Source organism: Parasteatoda tepidariorum, chromosome 11, assembly GCF_982258835.1.
Source record: "Parasteatoda tepidariorum strain Cologne lab strain chromosome 11, Ptep-v5.0, whole genome shotgun sequence".
NCBI classification, from domain to species: domain Eukaryota; kingdom Metazoa; phylum Arthropoda; class Arachnida; order Araneae; family Theridiidae; genus Parasteatoda; species Parasteatoda tepidariorum.
Genome location: NC_141765.1, coordinates 52,664,456 through 52,684,071, shown reverse-complemented (window position 1 = coordinate 52,684,071; position 19,616 = coordinate 52,664,456). Strand labels below are relative to the sequence as shown.

The following is a 19,616-nucleotide window of genomic DNA, read 5'->3' as shown; positions in this document are numbered from 1 at the left end:
AATTTTATCTGTTTTAATTTATGTTTGCTTAAAAATTAACAACTAAGAGGTTTAAAAAATAAAAAATATTGTTCGTTGAATAAAGGAATTCGAAATAAAGAATAAACACAATTTATTAGTTTTTTTTAAATGTTTGATGACTTATGGACTGCTCGTCCCCATGCTTTTGCACTATAAAATTTCTAATAGAGAAGATAGTCTTCACTCCAACAATTAATCTTATTAAATAAAGACAACCATACACTGAAATTATTGTGTCCGTATATTGCAAGTCCTTATCCACCCCTTCAATTTCTTAAAATAACACTACATTCATTATTCCATACGATTAATGCACATTTTGTGGGTGGTCAGATTTTTCTGATTATCTGTAATAAATTGCAGAAAAAAAATTTCAAACAAGGAAACAAAGAGTTCAAACATGAAAAGTGCAACCCAGACAAAAAAATATCTCAACTTTTCTTTCTTAGAACATAATTAGGCTAATGGCTTTATCAACACAATTAAAATTTACCAATAGTAATACTTTCAAGTTAATTCTATTAGAATAAGTAACATTGGTGACTGTTGGCTCTTGAAACTAGCTTTCAATTCATGTGGGCCAGTATACTATTTACAAATAATGTGAATAAAAAATTGAAAGTATTGATCTTAACCTAAGTCAACAAAAAGAAGAAACAAAATTACTTCCTTAACAATTATATATATGGGACATTTTAGGATTTTTTTTTTGTGTGCTTATTTTGTACTTGAAAATGATAAACCCAATATTTTAAGCTAAAAAAAAATATCTCTTTGAAAAACTGCAAAAAAAAAATAAATAATAATTAAGCAGGTTTTAAAACCAAGTGGATAAGACTTATGAAGCAATTAAAATATATTTTATGTCACATGTAATGAAAAATTTTGGGACATTGGTCCCAAAATTCATTCACAAAAAACAGTTTCTCGAAATGCTAATTTACATTTCAACAAATTTTAAAAATATCCTTGTAGAAGTTTTATTACCTGTCTTCACCCTGTTCATTCAATTGCAGCACCTGTAAAATAAATGAACCATTAACTGTCATGTAACTCAACATGGTTAATATGATGCCCATATGTGAATCCTACTACATGCATATTTTGGAACAAATTGACATATGCAAAATATGCATATTTTTGAATTAAATTTATTATTATCTTAAGTATCTATTATTGTATTAAATACATTATTATTTCACTATACAAAATGTGCAGTCTTTTATTTCAGCTTCTATTAGTAAACTATTTTAGTTTTATTAAAGTTAGTATGTTTCATAATATATTGTATTTTCAACAATTTAAATGAACTAGAGCAAATGGAAGAGAAACAGTCAAGATCACATACAAAAATAATCAAATGACTCCAACTATTATGGATGTTTTGAAAACAAATAAATAAAGAACAACACAACTCGTAATGAATGTTAAAAATAAGAAAAGCCAAGCATAAGAAGTAATTATCCTTCTCTTTTATTATCTATGTAATATATACACTGCGACCAATAAGTTATCATATAACTTTTGAAACATTTAAAAAAATTATATATTTGTCCAAGTCGTCCCAATTCTTTTCAGACTATTTAGTATAAAGTATATCAAAGCTATTGCAAGTTTAAATGTTGTACCACTTATTATATTTCTTTACCTAAGTAAAATGAAGAAATTTAGAGAGATCATAATAAATAAATTCATCAAAGGAGAGCAGCTGGGCAAAATTTTCAAGAACTTGAAAGCCCTGGGGTGAAGAAAGATTTCATTTACAGAACTATTAACTGATGACCAGGGTTGGCAGGTTTTTGACATGTGACAGTTTTTGACAGTTTAAACCATGGTTTAAACCGTCACGTCAAAAACCTCACTGTCAAAAATGTCGAAAATGTCAAAAACCTATATTCATATGTGAGATTTAATTAATACATAAAATTTATATATTTTTTAAAGGATAGTGTTTCTAAATATGTTCTAGAAAAAATAAATTTAAAATTTTGAAGAAACACTTATATTTTGAATAGTAACCAAAATCTTGTACTTTTGAAAACTCACATCTTTTATAATATTATGTATTCATTTTCATGTGTTATTGAAAATCTGCAGTGATATTAAGAAATTTATTTATAACCAAATTTAGTGTATAGTATAGATCAGGGATGGCGAACCAATGGCATGCGTGCCATTTATGGCACGCGACACAATATTTTGGGCACTCCACCGATCACAATTGTTGTTACACTATGAATTGTTATTACACAAATGTTATGACACTATGAAGCATATGTAGCAATTAAATTAAAGTTCACAAAAAAATAAACAAAATAATAAACAATTATTAAAAAAAAAATTTAAAATTAATACTAAAAAAACAATTAACCGTAAAAAATAAGCTAACAGTAAATAACTAGCAAAAAAAAATCAACAGTCCTGCTTAAACTAACATCTTGCAACCTAATATAAGTTATTGGTCATCTAATCTGCAACAACAGAAGTCACACTGATATTACTTTAAGTTGAATTACGTGTATAACTGAGACATTGCAAAATGTTTTTTTTCTTTTTTCAATGTAAATAAAGAGTTTTGAGTTGATAGTATTTAGTATTATTTTCCCAATAATCACGAAGTCAGAATTATTTGACGGCACGTCTATGACCTCATTAAGCAATTTTTTAGAAAAAATGGCACGTTGGTGTATAAAGGTTCGCCACCCCTGGTATAGATTATACTAAAAATTAGACATTTTTAAAGATAAACATTAGCAGTTTTGTACATTAGACATCTTCTTTTAAAGAAAAATTTTTTTTAATATTCTTTTAAATCTTCTTAATAATCTTTTTAACATAAGACAATACAAATTTAAGTGCTTTCTGTTAAATACACAGAGTAGTTAGTGTCGATTTACAGTATATTCAGCCTATTCATTTACTATGCTGAAAATTTAGTTTATCCAAATACTTGTGAATTTCATTTTGCTGAATACGATATAGTTTTGTTGAATATCTAAATATTCAGCTGTTGAATAATTACTTCTTGCTTTCAAGACATGCATTATTTGTATTCTTAATACAAGTGGAGAAAAAAAAATTAAGAGATAAAAATTGTTTTAAAATGATAAGTGTAATAATTATAAATAAATATAATAAACAATATGAATTATATTTATCATTATTCATAAATATAACTACTTTTAAATTCAAATTAACATATTGGATAATAAAGATATTCGGTATAACATTAAAAAATTTTTTTTATACACTTGTATCTTGTATCAAGTTTGTATTTATACAACATAACTTGTAAGCTCCTTATAAATATTAGTTATATGTTCCTTATATGTCAAAAATGCATAGTAATAAACTTTTAATTTTCTTAAGTAAGTAAGTCAAAAAGAAAAAAAAACATTTTTTAAATATAAATATTTAAACAATTTTTGTGCAAAATTTTTCTGCACATGCATTTGAATATAAATTTCTGAGATTTTAAATCTGTTATTTTACCTTAATTTTAATAAAAAAAATATTTTAAAACCTGCTGATTACCTATAGTATAATTAAATTTCAATATAATGCATGGCAACTGTTGGTAGTTTTGAAGTTTATATATTTTCTAGGCAAACTTCAGTTTTTGACATTTTTGACGGTTTAAACCAGTATTATACCCTTGTCATGTCAAAAACCACTTTTTGACGTCAAAAACCCAACCCTGCTGATGACAGAAAAAAATATGACAGATCGTAGTCCATTCAGACAAAAAGAGACTGTGAAAAAGGTGAAGGAAAGGATACAACAAAATGAACAAAGATCCACTAGAAAACTAACCCGAGAGCTCAAAATATTGAAGGGATCAATGCAGGGTTTAAGCTGAGTCTAAAAATTCATTAGCAAAAAAGCTAAAATCTGAAAAAAAGTTTTAGCAAAATGCTAAAATGCCATTAGGCTTATAAAATTACTTTATATCAAACAAGTACTGTAAGTTATCTGACAAAGAATAGCTTAATGTACAAGAATATCAAAAAGAATACCTTTAACAAAAAAAAAAAAAAACACATTTATTATTTATCAAAACATTTTGGTTTATAATTAACAATCTTCCTTTCTTTCATGTTTGTCCATTTTACAAATGCTTCTTGAAAGTTAAATGCACTTTCAGGGCCCTAAATATTAATCATTAACAAATATATATATCATATATTCTAGCCATTTTTGTTGATCGCTATGCTTCATCTCGTTTGATCACGTTTCTTTCGTGAACGCTAGCGTCATGGTTCTTCTTGCGAAAGATATTTAGATTTTTTCTCCTCCTTGTTTGATCAAGTTTTTTTCATGGATGTTAGCGTCATGGTTTCTCGCGGAAGCTTTTTTTTTTTTTTAATGGAATTTAGTAAAATCCTTTAGCAAAAATGCTTTGTTGAATTTTAGCATTTTTGAGGGGTCTTTTCGCATTTTGCGAAAAAAGCTACCGTAGCGGAAACCCTGGATCAATGTTAAACATTATGAGAAAAGACCTTGGGGCAAAGCTTATAGAAAAAGCAAAATTCATGGACTTTCAAAAACTACTAAAATGAAAAGGAAGCAGAGGATGCATGAAATTCTTGCTTGGCACACTGAGAATAAGTTTGTCTTTTCAGATGAGAAAACATTAATTTCACAGCAAAGTCTCAATATTGATAAAATTCCTGAGATCCAGCATTATGTTCCACTTTGTGAAAATGATTCGTCTGTGATGGTTTGGGGGCTCTCTCGTAAGTTTTTTTTTTTTAAAAGGAGTAAAAATCAATGAACAATATCATAAAAGTGAGACTTTTGAAACAGTTTTACTCCCAAGTGTCCAGAGTATGGAGTGGAATATTTCTGCTTCCAGCAAGGTGCTACTTTTCATACCGCACATACAGTTTAACTGTGGTGCAGCAAACATTTAGCTGACATTTTTGTTTCCTGAATGGTCCCCATCTAAACTTTCAACAAAATAATCTAACCATGTTTCATTATTTTGTTGAACTCTCCCAACCAAATAATTATTTAAAAATTTTTTTTAAAAGATGCCAGAAAATGTCAACGCAGGCATTACTAGCTGGGTGTGATGGATTTGAAATGAGACAAACTCATTAATAAAGTAAAATTATTCTAAAGCATTCATTTTAAAGATACTCAAAGATAGCTCCTTTAATTTGATACAAAAAGCTTTTGCATGATTGATTTAGTATTATTGTAATGAAAATTTTAAAGTGTATGAGAACTTATTGGTCACCGTGTAAATTAAAGAGATAATAAAAAATTTAGATAATGAATTAATATATGCTACTGTCAAGAAAAATTCACTGTCAATTTTAATTTTTCTAAAAAATAACTTTAAGATATTGTTGATACCATCATACTGTTTAGGATAATATGTTTAACAGCATTTCATTAAGTATAAAATGACATTTAGATTTTTTGTATATATAAATAAATTAAAAGGTTAAAGAGGAATTTGATAAAATATTTCTAAAGAAGATTTAGTAAATAGCATGAAACATGAATAATTCAGCTAAAAAGTATAAACTAAAACTGTTTGAATTTTTAGTGTTATCTGCGAGTGGTCTAAAAATTTTGAAATTTTTATTATGATGGGGGACAGAAAAATGCTCATAAAATGACTCTTATGTTAAAAGTGTGGTAACTCTCAAAAGAAACAAGATACAATCGTTTCAGCACTCTTAATATTTTGTATAAGGAAAAAAAGAGAGATTAACTATACCGTCTTAATTGTCTTTTTGATGAACGATTTCTTGTCTGTCAAATCGCAGTCAGGGTAAGTATCATATACCTAAAACAAATCAACAAAAAATTTTAGAGTTGAAATTAGAAAGTTTTTGAATTGATACAAAAAATGTGCAATTTGTACCTGCTTAATAACTTTCTTCATGGTTATTTCATGTAGATTTGCTTCCTCAAGAATCGTTTTCACTAGCTGTTTAATATCTTCATCCTGAAAGAAAAAAAGCATGATTATCTTAAATCTTTCTAAATAGCCAGCAGTCATATTATAAAGCAGTAATAGTAGGTAGAGTGAATGCTACAGAATGACATGTGACAAGTGGTTGGTTTGAAGGGGAAATTCTCTTTTTACCATTTCTTCTTGTTATTTCAATCGAAGACAATTGATGTACCACATTAAAATAGGGTCCTTTACTGTGTTACATTTGATTGCAGATAAAAATTTGTTAAATGAGGACCTTATTTATATCATAGGTGTGATTTTATCAATTTTCAGAATTACAATTATTTTATTGTTCTTTATAAATGAACTTTTAGCTTGTTTTTCTTTTGCCTTAAAACATCATCTTAATCAGGATTATTTCATTTTATTGATAAAAAAATTAGATTTTTAAAACTATATTATAAATGAATATAAACATATAAGAAAACTTAACCTAAGTAATGATTGTATAGAATTATTTATTATAAATACATCGTTTTTTACAAATTTATTTATAAATTTTAGTTCTAAAATGTACTAAGCGAAGTTTTAGCAATATTGCTATTTCTTCCTTTTTCCTACTTATGTTCTATTTTTTTACTCTCTAATATTTTTAAAAGAAAAACTCTAATACCTTTTACCTTATTTCATGCTTTGTATTTAGTTCACAAAACACATTTGTTTAGAGAGAACAAGGTCAGGTTATGAAAGATTATTACAAAATTATTCAATAAATAGCACAAAGTTTTTTAACAATTAATTATGAGTTTCTTTAAGAAATCATTGGATCGTTTTTAATTTCAATAATGCATGAATATTATCAGTGGTACTAAAGTTGGTTAATATTATAACAGGTGCAAAGTTTAAATAAAATAAGAAAATTTAAAAGAATGAAGTGTATACTTTTTAAACTGATGCAGCATTCTCAATTTATTTATTTTTTGACCACTTGCATGTCGAAAATCATTTCTTGTAAATGGTTAGAAAAATTCTATATACCTAGAAAGGCATTTATGATTTTATAAGATGGTAAACGATTTTATCTGCTTTATTATAAATTTAGATCAGTTTTTAGCTTTTTCCAGGTGTATGCACTCTATTTATTAACTGAATTTTTTTTTTCTGCTTTTATAAAATTGATTAAAAAGTGGAATTTTTGAGAGCAGTAACATTTCCTGTTGCTTTTCTTTTATTGTTACTTTATTTAATTCAGCATTAAACTATGTTATAAATTTAAAACACATAGAGAAAAAATATTACTTTAAAGAAGTAATACATACTTTGAGGATATTAAACAACTGGGATGAGATTGGTCAAAAGGCAAAAAAGCAGAATTTTCATGGGAGTAAATCGTGATTTATAGCAAAAATATCAGTAACATATTCTCATCCAGTTTCGCTGATGTTGTAATGTCTACATACAGCAATAATCGCCGATACAAAAACTGCCACATTTATAGGAACTAATTCAAAAAAAAATTTACTTTTTACAAGAATCGCGATCTTGGATTTTAAAATTGCGTGAATATAAATCACGTGAATGAAACTCGATATTGGATTTCAAAAATGTGAAAATACAAATCATGATGCGTAATTTTCAGATTGCGTAGATACAAATTACGATGCATAATTTCTAAATGGCGTGAATACGAATCCAAAGGCTAATTTTTAAATCACATGTAAATACGAAGATAGATGTTGAATATTACAACCGCAAAAATGAATCACGACAATGGATAAACTCGCCGTGAATACGAATCGTTACATAGAATTTTAAAAATGCCTTAATACAAATCGCGATATTGGATTTTTAAATCTCGTAAATAAGAAATGCAATGAACGATATTGAAATCGCGTGAATACGAATCGCAGTGAACAACTTTTAAATCAGGTAAATACGAAAATCGTTGTTTGATATTAAAATAAGAGCTATCTAGCGGAAGAGGCAAAATTAAGAAAATCTTATTTTTTGCTCGTAAAAGCTAAAATAAGGGTTAGCAGCTATGTAGATTGAATTTTCAATATACAGTGAAACTTCTCCTAAAAACCACCTCTACTTAAGGGCCACCTCTATTAAGGGCCAATATTTTGAGGAACGAAAATTTTCCCCATAGACATAATGTTAATTTTCCTCCCATTAGAGGGCCACGTTTTCCTGACTACCTCCAATAAAGGCCATTTTTCTCCTGTCCCATGAGCCCCCCCCCCCCCGCGCCATATTTATCAAACCAAGAAACGCTAATAGAAGTAAATAAACTGATATCCCAATCCAAGGCACTAATAAATGATGCGAATTTAACTAATTTGTTTTATAGAGTTAAGGAATCATTAGAAACTAAAATTGTTTGTGAAAAAATTGTAAAAAGTAAACAAACTTCAATTGAAAATTTTTTTAAACATGTAAAAAACTTAAAATGTTAATAAACAGTTTTTTTCTACACAAATTTTGATTTCCTCATTTTATTTTTTGGTCACCCCCATTTAAGGGCCACCCCCCATAAGGGTCAATTTTCAATGGAAGGACAGGTGGCCTTTACCGAGAGGTTTCACTGTATCTTTCGATATATTATATCTATATATCAAATCGGAGATAAATATAATTATTTTATTTCAACGACTTAATTTTCAGAAAAGGCGAAACATTTATTTAAAAAACTGAAACTTTTAGAAAATCGTAGTTTTTGATAATAAGGCAGAAATTCAAGAGACAGAAGTGAAAAAGGTGGAAATCCGCCAAAAAGCGGAAAAATCTCATCCCTGAAACAAAGAAGTTCGCAACAAAATTTTCTTTAACATTCTTGTTGTAATATAAATATGTGTGCGTAAAATGTTTAAATTTTCTTTATGTTCTCCTACTGAGAAAGGTGCCATTTCAACAAAGATAAACTACACAAACATTGAAAGAAACAACAATTGTTTTAAATTTCTAAGAAATTCAAAAAATTTTCATAAATTTTTTTTCCTTTCTAATAATATCTTTGAAAGTTTTTCATATTTAAAAGATGTAATCAAAGCATAGGCAATGATCATCCGACATTAAAAAAGGGAAGCGTCTTCTTACATTGGCGGCTGAAGTCAGTGTCCCAATGTATCACGAGAAACGAAAGCCACTTTATCGCTAATTTGGTATTTTTGTGATATTAATTCATTAACAAAAGGTTATCATTTTATCACTTAGACAAAGGAACTAGAAGATAAGAGACACCACAGTACCATTAATGCTAGGAAGGAAAGAACTAAAATTGGCGCAGAATCAGACATAAATAGCATAATGGAACAAGATAACAAACTTTCCATTCCTACTACTATGAAATTCATATTTAGTCAGTACATCCCTATAACTTCATGCAGTGCTTTTAACTGATTTTAAATAAAAAGCAGACTTTATCAAAAACAAGTTATCTTAACATAGCATACAGAATGCAAATCACATATTTCTTATTAAAATTTTAATATTAAGTAAAGAGAAAGAGGTTAATTACTTACATCAGGGAGTTTCGATTTTTTTTCAGCTGGTTCAGAATCAGAGCTGTCATCTATAACGATATCTATAACAATTTAAAGAATAAGAATGTGACATTCAAATAAATGTTTAATCTTTAATATTATATAAAATTGAGAAAAATACTAACCTTTCTTCCTCTTTGTTCCTTTAGCTTCCTTTTTTGGTTTTTCCTTCTTAACAGTTTTTGCTTTTGCAGGAGCTTTTTTGCTTTTTGCTTTTGATTTTTTCTTAGTCTGAAAAAGAAAGCCTAAAGGTAGTGCTCACTAATTTTTTTTTTTTTTGTAGAAATTTCTTTTTGTCAGTAAAATTAATGTTTGTATCAAGAAAAAGAGCTAGTAGCAAAAACTTTCTTCATTAAAAAAAAGGTTTTGTGGTAAGACAAATCTTTGCAACAAGGAAAATACAATACATAATGATTAGATACCATTTTAAACACAAATTCACAATTTAAAAAAGCTGAGTATTAACCAGATATATTAAACTTCATCTATTTTACTTTAACAGTTTTAACCAAGCAAATAAAGATTAATGCAAGATAGGTACTGAGAATTTTGCAAAAACAGAACATGGATTCTTCCTATGCAGTTTTAGACTCTATAGCAGATAAAGGATAGTGTATTAAGATGTAAGAAACACACGAAATATTAAAGAAATAAATTGATTGATTAACAATGTAGGTAAATAAAAAACATGCGTCTCCACCCGGCTCACATTGAACACAGCGCTGACGTAAAATATCCTCAGTGGTAGATGGATCATGGGTTAGAGACCAATTGCAATCTGGTTGACCATGGGAGGTTTTCATAGTTTTCCTCTCCTGCCCTCTCAAAAAGTCCTCCACAAAGGTTAATTTCTCTCAATGCTTGATCCAGGAGCTCCCTTGTTGTCTGGATTTGGAGTTGAACATAAGTAGTCATAAACCCAAAATTGGATTGGCTGTTTAACGACGGTTATAAAATAAAATAGGTTGTGTGGTCAACTCTAACAGCACCTCTACCATCAGCATTTTATAATGCTTACTAAGGTCTTAACCAATCTCTGTGAGCTCCTAGAGCAGGGATGGCGAACCAGTGGCACGCGACACAATATATTGGGCACCCCACCGATCACAAAGTTTACTATGAAGCATATTAACAATTCAATTAAAATTCACAAAAAAAGAACAATTAAAGCCAAAAAAGCAATTAATAACCACAAAAAAACAAGTGAACAATAAATAACTAGCAAAAAAATATAACAGTTCTGCTTAAACTAACATCTTATAACCCTAATCTAAGTTATTTGTCATCTAATCTGCAACAACAGAAGTCACACTGATGTTACTTTAAGTTGAATTACGCGTATAACTGAGACATTGCAAAAGTTGAGAATAAAATTTTTTCATAGAAAAAAAAGAGTTTTGAGTTGATAAAATTTAGTATTATTATTTACCCAATAATCACGAAGTCAAAACTATTTGTCGGCACGTCTATGACCTCATTAAAATACATTTTAGAAAAAATGGCACGTTGGTGCATAAAGGTTCGCCACCCATGTCCTAGAGAGTCGTTAGAGTTGGTCTTTGAGCTAAACCCGTTTGATTCGTTTAAGGTCAAGGGAGGTTGCAGGCTACTCCAATCATTGAATATCTAATGATTATAAGCATTTGTCCACCAACTGTTCTTACCTGGCAAATAGGCCACTAGCATCAAGTCCTTGGGCAACTGTTATCAGTGTAATGGATGCTCCTGTTGCATTATATAGGTAGGGGAGATAGTTGTGTTGCTTTTATTAACCCATCCCTTTTCACTAGAAGTCTTAAAAAATGGTCTGGATTAGGCATTACCCTTTTGCGGCCTGACAAAGCTATGAACACTGTTCTGTCTCTGTGACCTGTTTCCTGAGTGGACACCATACTTCTCGAAACCTCAAATTCCAGCAACAGGTAGACTGAGATTAACCTGCCTCGAATCTTTCAATTATTTGCCAACTTGTAGCACCGTCTAGAGCAGGGTTGAGCAAACTTTTTTGGTCGAGATCAAAAATTCAAGAGAAAAAAGTTTGGTGGGCTAAGTAAAAACTTCTGAAATAAAATGACAGGAAACTTCTGAAATGAATGAAAAATTGAAATTTTGCTCAAAAAAGAGAATGTATTAGAATAGAGAAAAAGAATTATTTTGATATGAAGATGTTTTGACTCCTACATTATTCTAAGAATTTTTTTTTCTTTGTACTGCACTGTTTAGTTAGTTGTAAAAACTTCTAATAGAATTATTTTTTTACAGCTACTCTGAGTTATAGAAATAAACATGTGTTATTTTGTCAAATATCAAAGCTTATTTTTGATTTTTTCCCTTTTGGTTTCTCTGATTTTGTTATGCATTAGTAAAATTAATTGCAGTAAAATAAATTTTTTGCTGCCACATTCTTAAGACTAATGCTAAAAAGGACCTTGGCCATTTTTATATTAGTTCTGGAATTATCAAATTTTATTAATTTTTTATGAAATCAAAAGGTTGACAAAAAAATTCTTATTATTTCTATCTTTTCTCCAATTTCTTTTATCTATCCACTTCTACCTATCCATCTACTATTTTGGCCAATGCTTTCTATCACGGCCAAACAATATTTTCATTCAAAAAAAAATATTACGATTTTTTATAGATATTTTTAATCAGGAGATTCAATGATAATAATGTTAACTAATAAAAAAGGTTTTAAATTTTCAACTACTGTCACTTCATCTTAAGAACAGTTCTCTAGAATATAACCTGCTGATTTGGCAAAATGCCAATTTCTTGAAGAGATAGGAAAGTATACAGTCATGTGTGGTATAAAATCTGAGACACACAAATTTTGAATAACATGTGCGTAAATACTCTTCATTCCATTGTTAAACCAGTTGGCATAGATCATAGTTATTCCAGTAGTTAATTTGACAGATTTGTATGTTCAATAACTCTTGCATGATTTTTAAAATCAATTTATTTAATAGGATAATATAATAACTTGTGATCTCAAACTGCATACTTGAATAACCAAAAAACGAGAATAGAAAAATTTAAAGTTCAGAATTCCAAAATGAAAATTTAATTTTCAGCAAAAAAAAAAAAAAAAGGGGGGGGGGTAATTGAAAAATAATATATTATTTTTATTTTATAATCTTCATATCTGATTATAAAATAATTTAAATCTAAAATAATTAAAGAAGAAAATCTCATTTAAAAAAACGTACACTTAAATTTGAAGATTGTCTATTTAGAGCAAATATTTAGTTTTAGCACAAGAAAATAAAATTAAATCTAGACTTAATGACCAATTGATAATTAATTAATAATTTAATGACAAAAACTAAACGACAGAACAATGAAGTTTCAAAAATTCTCACCTCAGAGTCACTGGGTTCTTCTTCTTCTTCTTCATTGGCACTAGCATCACTCGCTTCATCAACACTAATAGCAGTTTCCTCATCACCTTCTTCATCAGAATCCTTTGCTTTAGACTTCTTATTATTACCTTTACCCTTCTTTTTAGAAGCATTCTTTTTATCTCGACCAGAAGTTTCTAAAATTTAAAAGTGCATAGATTAACCAACATGAAAATGTATAAACAACCTCACCTAATACAGGAATAGTGAAAAAAATACTTTTTTTTGGCAATGCTTTTCCAGAATCTTTTGGGCAAACTAAAAATTGTAGCAGCCTCATTACAATATCCTCTTTAGTTCCACTTCGTTCAATATCAAGAATTTCACATATACCTTTAAGAACTGGTATGCTAAACCTAAAATAAATTTTAATACACTTCAGTTAAAACACATAAACAGGGTTCCCACGGTCCTTGAGAATTTTAAAAAGTGGTAATAAAAATAAAAGAAATTTTGACATTTTTATTTCTGTGTAGCCACCACTAAAAGATGTTTTCTAAAAAATATATATATTCACGAAAATTTCAGCACTTTACGATGAAAAAGCATATTAAAACAAAAAAATATATTGTAGCTCCACCCAAAATTTACTACCACTTTTTAAATTTTTCAAGGACCGCGGGAACCCTGATAAATGTCAACAATATCTTTGGAACACATGATTTTAATAGAAATTACTTTCATAACATTTTAAACAGTCTATTTTTTTCTTATACTTATTTTATTTCACATAGATAGTACTATAGTCATAAACCTCTAAAATAGATTATCATTATAATTTTGGAATTTCAGTAAATTAATCATGTTTTTTTTTAAATTTATATTTTTTACACAAGACTACATTTTACCCTTTATACAAGCAATTTTTTCATTTGAAAATCGCATTTGTTTTTTTAGCTGAACAAATATTAAATTATGTGAGAAAAATGTGACTGATAGAGAATAACAAGCGAACATTAAACAGCAATATGAAATTTTTACAATAAATAAATGTAATGAACATTAGTACAAGATAAGTTAAATTTCAATAGCTGGTAATTGTTATAGCAAAATAAAATGCTTAAGTCTTGATTTTCCAGGATTTATTTATTTTTTTTAAATCATGCAAAAGAAAAAAACCTAATTTTCTTCAGAAAGTTTGCGCCAAAATTAAACTTTCTGACAATACAGAGTTTTTATCCATTCTCTGATCCTTGGGTGCCCTGCAATCACTGATAATCTTTAATTATAAAAACACTTTTTCACATAGGATATATTAAGCAAAAATAATGCTTGTCAGTTGAACATTTATAAAAAATTCTTTAATGAGTCAATTCAATTTCATTTAGTTTAATTCAACTGAACGAAAATTTTTCAAAATTAAACAAGAAACAGCAATGTCAATACCAAACAAGTTAAACTGAACAGAAGCATTTTGAAAAATAATTTTTGAGTCTATTTTGCAATAATATTTAATGATAAAAATATACTTCTGCACTTTATCCTTTTTTTGTTCAAAATCAGAAGAACCATCCTGAAATGGGAATCCAGAAAATTTACGAATATTCTTCTTTGTGTCATTTGCCTAATAATGAAATAGAAAAATTAAACATTAAGAAAATAATTTACTGATTCCTGAACATTGATCAAATAGTACTATGAAATTTTGAGCATAGAGCAGAAAATTAAGTCATCTAATTAATAAATGTTGATTCAAAACTACAAAAAGTTAGCATGCACACATAAAATTATTTTTTAACTTAAGTACAATGAAATTTAGATAACTCAGTGTAACCATCGTGAAGACGAACATCAGGTTATTTAACACCTAATTAATCACAAATTTAATTGTCTGTTATTATATTATGAGAAATTGCCAAACATTCTTTATAAGAAATTAGCATAACAAATTTGTCAAGAAAAAAAGCCCTTTTCAAAGTATTAGAGGCGTGAATATCCAGAAATCGACTCAGCGGGAAGAAAAAACTTGAATGTTAAGTTTTATATAAAATAAAAAACTTTTCTTTTTTATGATAAGATATCAATTAAATAATTTATTAGTTTAATGAAAAAATGTCTCTTTTAGTACAAATTTAGAATAACTTTCTGAAAAATATTTCAGTTTAAGATAAATTTTAGCTTGCTTAAAAAAAAAAAAAAAAAAAAAAAAAAAAAAAAAAAAAAAAAAAGAGAGAAAAGAAAATTTATTATTTGGCAATTTATCGCTTTTGTTGACTTCTTTAAATTTCAAAAGAACTATTTGGAGTAAAAATAGATGTGTGTAAGCAAAATTAGCACAAATTAGATAGATAAAAATTATAAGAAATTTTTTGTGCACTTTTATATTAATGGAATAATTAACATTTAAAAAACTGAATAAGTCGCTATCCAGTTTATAAATAGAGTTTACGGATATTAAAATTATTTCTTAAAAATTTTCTTAACTTTTAAAATTTCAGTTAATTAAGAACATTATTTAGAATTTCAAATGTCATCATTTCTTTTTTACTTACATATCTGCAGATTGGCAAACAAATTTTATTGAGTCATAGTACAGTAATTGAATTTAGGAATTAAAAATATTTTTCGTTTTTCTCCTTTCAGTAATATTTTAGGCTTGTTTTCTAAATCTGCGATGAAAAATAATCTGAAGGATTTCAATTACTAGGTGTATATACTGATACATATATTACAATTTTAAACATTTTCTACTTTTATTCATTGTTTGCATACAAAAGAAATAGGTTTGGTCACTGAAAATAACGTGAAATCTTTTTTTCTGAAAACAAACTTTTAAATTTAATGTTATAAATAATTTTAAATATTTTATTGTTCAATAAGGTGTGCTTCTGTTGCACACTACCTAACACATAAAATAAACTACACCTTAGTAAATTTAATCAAGGCAATTAAGAGACAAGAGAATTTTGTGTCTTTACCATTCCTAATGAATTCACTAAAACTCAAAACATAGAATCCAAACAACATTATATGTATAACCATCCTCACATTCAACCAAGTTTGTAAATAATGTAAGATCAAAAATGTTCAAACTGAGAAATAAAATTGATTATAAATTTTAATTAAAAATCTGCTTGCAACACAAAGAAAAAAATCATTAAAAAAAACTTCATATAACTTAAAATAAATTATGTGTGCAGAATAGGTAAACAAATCAACCAAATAAAATCAGATTAATCGAAGCACAAATTTTAGTTTAAATCAGTAAAAAAGATTAGGCTCTAAAAAAAAGTATATATTAAGTATGAAATCGACAATTTTTTCCAAAAATGCTTTAAAGGCATAAGTGATTTGAATGAATGTCATGAAACCTCTTGTCAAGATATTTTTTGCTAATTCAGGATGGTCACTCAAACCATGTTTTCCAGGTAAAATTTCAACATTTCCAAGTCAGTGCATTTTTTTTTCTTTACTTTTTTTCAAAAAGTGTAAGATGGATACTTAGTTAAGAAAAGTGCCAATATTCTATACAGGGTATCTGCTATATTTTAGATTTTAAAATTCACGACTAACGAAGTTACTATTTTCGCCAACAAAAACAGAAGAATAAATATAAAAAGCATTATAATAACATTAATTAAAATGATAGGTATAACCAAAACTGCTATACTCTGCATCTTCATATTTATTGATTTTAAATTTAAAAAACAGAGTAAAGAAAGAGTTGAAGCAATAAAATAGCTGAGTAAATAATTTTTTTCTGCTGAATTATATTCTAAAGATATTTTTCTTCTTCATCAGAAAGGAAAGAAATACTCCTGATTTTTCCGGTCTCATTTCGAAATAAAAAAAATTTACCAACGACTAGCTTGCTTCAGCAAGAATTTAAAATTTAAAAAATAAGAAGAATTCTGAAATCAAAGAAGTTTAAAAGATACTTCACTCAAGAAATGTTTTTTCTTTCATTTTTTGAAAGAGCACAATAATTTTTAAAGAACATGATAAAAACTTTTTATATTTGAATAAAATATGACTGAGTGGGGATTTTGTTACAAATTCAGATATTTGGAACACGAAATGGGGAGAGGGGATTTCATTTTAAAAATAAAATTTTTCTGCTACCTAAATCCATGACTTTTTATGATTTTTTTTTAAAAAATAGTTAAAATCATGACAAATTTTGTTCAATACTGAAATTCATAACTTTCCAGGTGCGCGGGATACCCTGTCTATAGTATTTTATTTAAAATGTATATTTTTTAAGATATATATCTTGAAAAAATAATAAGATTAGCAATATTTTGTTTTTCATTTTTTAAAAATTTTATGTTTTGTTACAGCACTTATTTTTTAAAGATTAAAATAGATGTGTAGAAAATATGTTTACTTTATAGAATATATTGTTTCGATTGAATAAAAAATGTTTTACTTTTAAGTAGTTTTTGAACAAAATGTATCAAATGCTAAATACAGAGTAAATGAAAAAACCTTGAAAAAGTATTGAAAAAGTATATATATTTTTACTAAGCAAAAGAAAATTAGGTGGTCATATAAAACTTAGAACTATTTCACTATATTTTGTCTAAATTGTGCTCTTTACTAAATTACACTATGTAGAATTACATTATGCACTCTTATTCATAGAGATATTCTGTATTAAAAAATGATGTCGCAATTGCAAAAATTAAACAGACTTTTTGAATTTCTTATAGTGTACTCAATAGAAAAAAACTAGTTAAAATTCCTTAAATTTAATTTTTTTTTTAATATCTGAAATCAAAATCTTTAAAGAATTCCAATCTAACCACATGCTTTTTTAGTCAAGATAAGCTAATTGTTTTTTACAACTAGAAACCTGCACCTGTTGAGTGCAGAGTTAAAAAAAAAAAAAAAAAAAAAAAAAAAAGAAGTTTTTTCTTCTTCCTAATAAACATATATTACACATTTTTATTTTTTCAATTTTAAATTCTTGCTGAAGCAAGCTAGTCGTTGGCAAATTTTGTTTATTTCGAAATAAGAACGGAAAAATCAGGAGTATTTCTTTTCTTTCTGATGAAGAAGAAAAATATCTTTAGAATATAATTCGGCAGAAAAAAATTATTTACTCAGCTATTTTATTGCTTCAACTCTTTCTTTACTCTGTTTTTTAAATTTAAAATCAATAAATATGAAGATGCAGAGTATAGCAGTTTTGGTTATACCTATCATTTTAATTAATGTTATTATAATGATTTTATATGTTTATTAGGAATATATGTTTGAAGATGATGTGTGCTTGGATGGTTTGGAAGAGAAAAAAAAAGTCAATGACTTCATTGGATGGGAGTACGAAAGCTGGGATGGGAGTATGAAGCAGAAAAAAGCGCGTGAAATAAAATCTATTGTTATTAAATTATGACCAAATAATTTCTGGAGACCTTTATAAAATTGAAAATACTAAAACATTTTGTCAAAAGAAAAAAATGCCCTCAAAGCATCAGCAGGGTGCATAACCAAATTATTCAACAAAATATAAGCAATTTTCAAGCCTTCAAAAGATATTTTTAAGCACTTTAAAAAGTATCATAATTAGGCAGGGTTGGAAAGTTTTTGACAATTGACTGTTTTATCTTGTTTTAACCGTCATGTCAAAAAAAAAAAAAAAAAAAACTTTTGGCATTGTTTTTGACAATTGTCAAAAATCAGGAGCTTTTGAATCATGTAAAATAAATGGCGTCTTCATACGCTACGGACTGATAATATGCCGAAATAGAATGGGGTTGAATGAATTGTGAAAACGTTGAATCGAACAATGCGAACTGTGTCTCTTTGCATAATTTGTAGCAAAAATCAACATGGTAAAGGAAAAATCTCATTTTGAAAAGGGGAAAATTAAGCACTTTTTAAAGACACCCAATGAAAAAAGCACCTCTAAGGGCTTTTAAAAAAAGAAAATCGAAAATAAGCACCTTTAAGCACTTCTTAAAAAAGCTACACACCTTGATCAGAATAAATTTGAACAACAAATGGATTCAGCTTCCAGACTAAAAGAGAAAATCCCCTACAATAAACAGAAGCAAATATCTTAAGCCTTTCTTCCAACCCCACCATATTTTTTGCCTTACATGAACTGCATAGTCCTATGTCTCCAAAAAGGTCAAAGGTTTCAACCATTCATTTAGCACCCATGGAAGAATGTGATGTGGTGTTCTTATTTAGTTCAAAGATGGAGCAAATTTTGATGCAAGAAAAGTATTGCTAAAATGGCAATATTTCGACCATATGGCGATAAATTAAATGATAAATTTCCATCTAAAAACAAGTTGGTATAACGGATAGCAAGATAATAGAAAAATTGAAGAAAGATATTCTAGTTTTACTTCAAAATTCCCTGACTTTTATAGGTATTTTCTAGAATAAAAAAAAGTCCCTGATAATTCCAGGTATTCAATGTTTTCCAGGTGGATAGCCACCCTGTTATTATCCAGGGGCTCTAAGGTTTGGTAGCAAATACTAAAGCTGAAGTTTTTCTGTGCATATAGACAAAGATTCTACAGAAGAATTTCACTAACATCATAATGAGTACATATGAGGTATCCTCAATGTTTTTTTAAGCAATATTGAGAGTGCAATTTTCAGTTAGTGCGGTTATGAACAATGTCATGAACAGTGTTAAGCAAATAAACATTGAAATAAATTCATCCGATTAGGATTTCCTGCTTTGTTAGCATCAAATGAATGAAAGCAAGTAGATTATAGGAATTAAAAACTTATTCAAATTTACTAATTTAAGATAGTTGTGTTCAATGTACT

At 27.7% G+C, this 19,616-nt stretch overlaps 1 protein-coding gene across 2 annotated transcripts in view; it reads right to left on the bottom strand.

Moving 5' to 3' along the window:
- Positions 1–19,616, bottom strand: part of LOC107437340 (protein DEK) — a 42,090-nt gene that overhangs the window by 1,306 nt on the left and 21,168 nt on the right. For both annotated transcript variants that reach the window (XM_087154414.1, XM_016049307.4), the window contains 8 exons: positions 14,354–14,448; positions 13,104–13,240; positions 12,846–13,021; positions 9,606–9,711; positions 9,460–9,521; positions 5,900–5,983; positions 5,753–5,821; positions 1,009–1,040 (listed from right to left, as the gene is read on the bottom strand). In XM_087154414.1, coding sequence (XP_087010540.1) covers positions 1,009–1,040; positions 5,753–5,821; positions 5,900–5,983; positions 9,460–9,521; positions 9,606–9,711; positions 12,846–13,021; positions 13,104–13,240; positions 14,354–14,448 — 761 coding nt within the window. The remainder of the gene's footprint in view (positions 1–1,008; positions 1,041–5,752; positions 5,822–5,899; positions 5,984–9,459; positions 9,522–9,605; positions 9,712–12,845; positions 13,022–13,103; positions 13,241–14,353; positions 14,449–19,616) is intronic.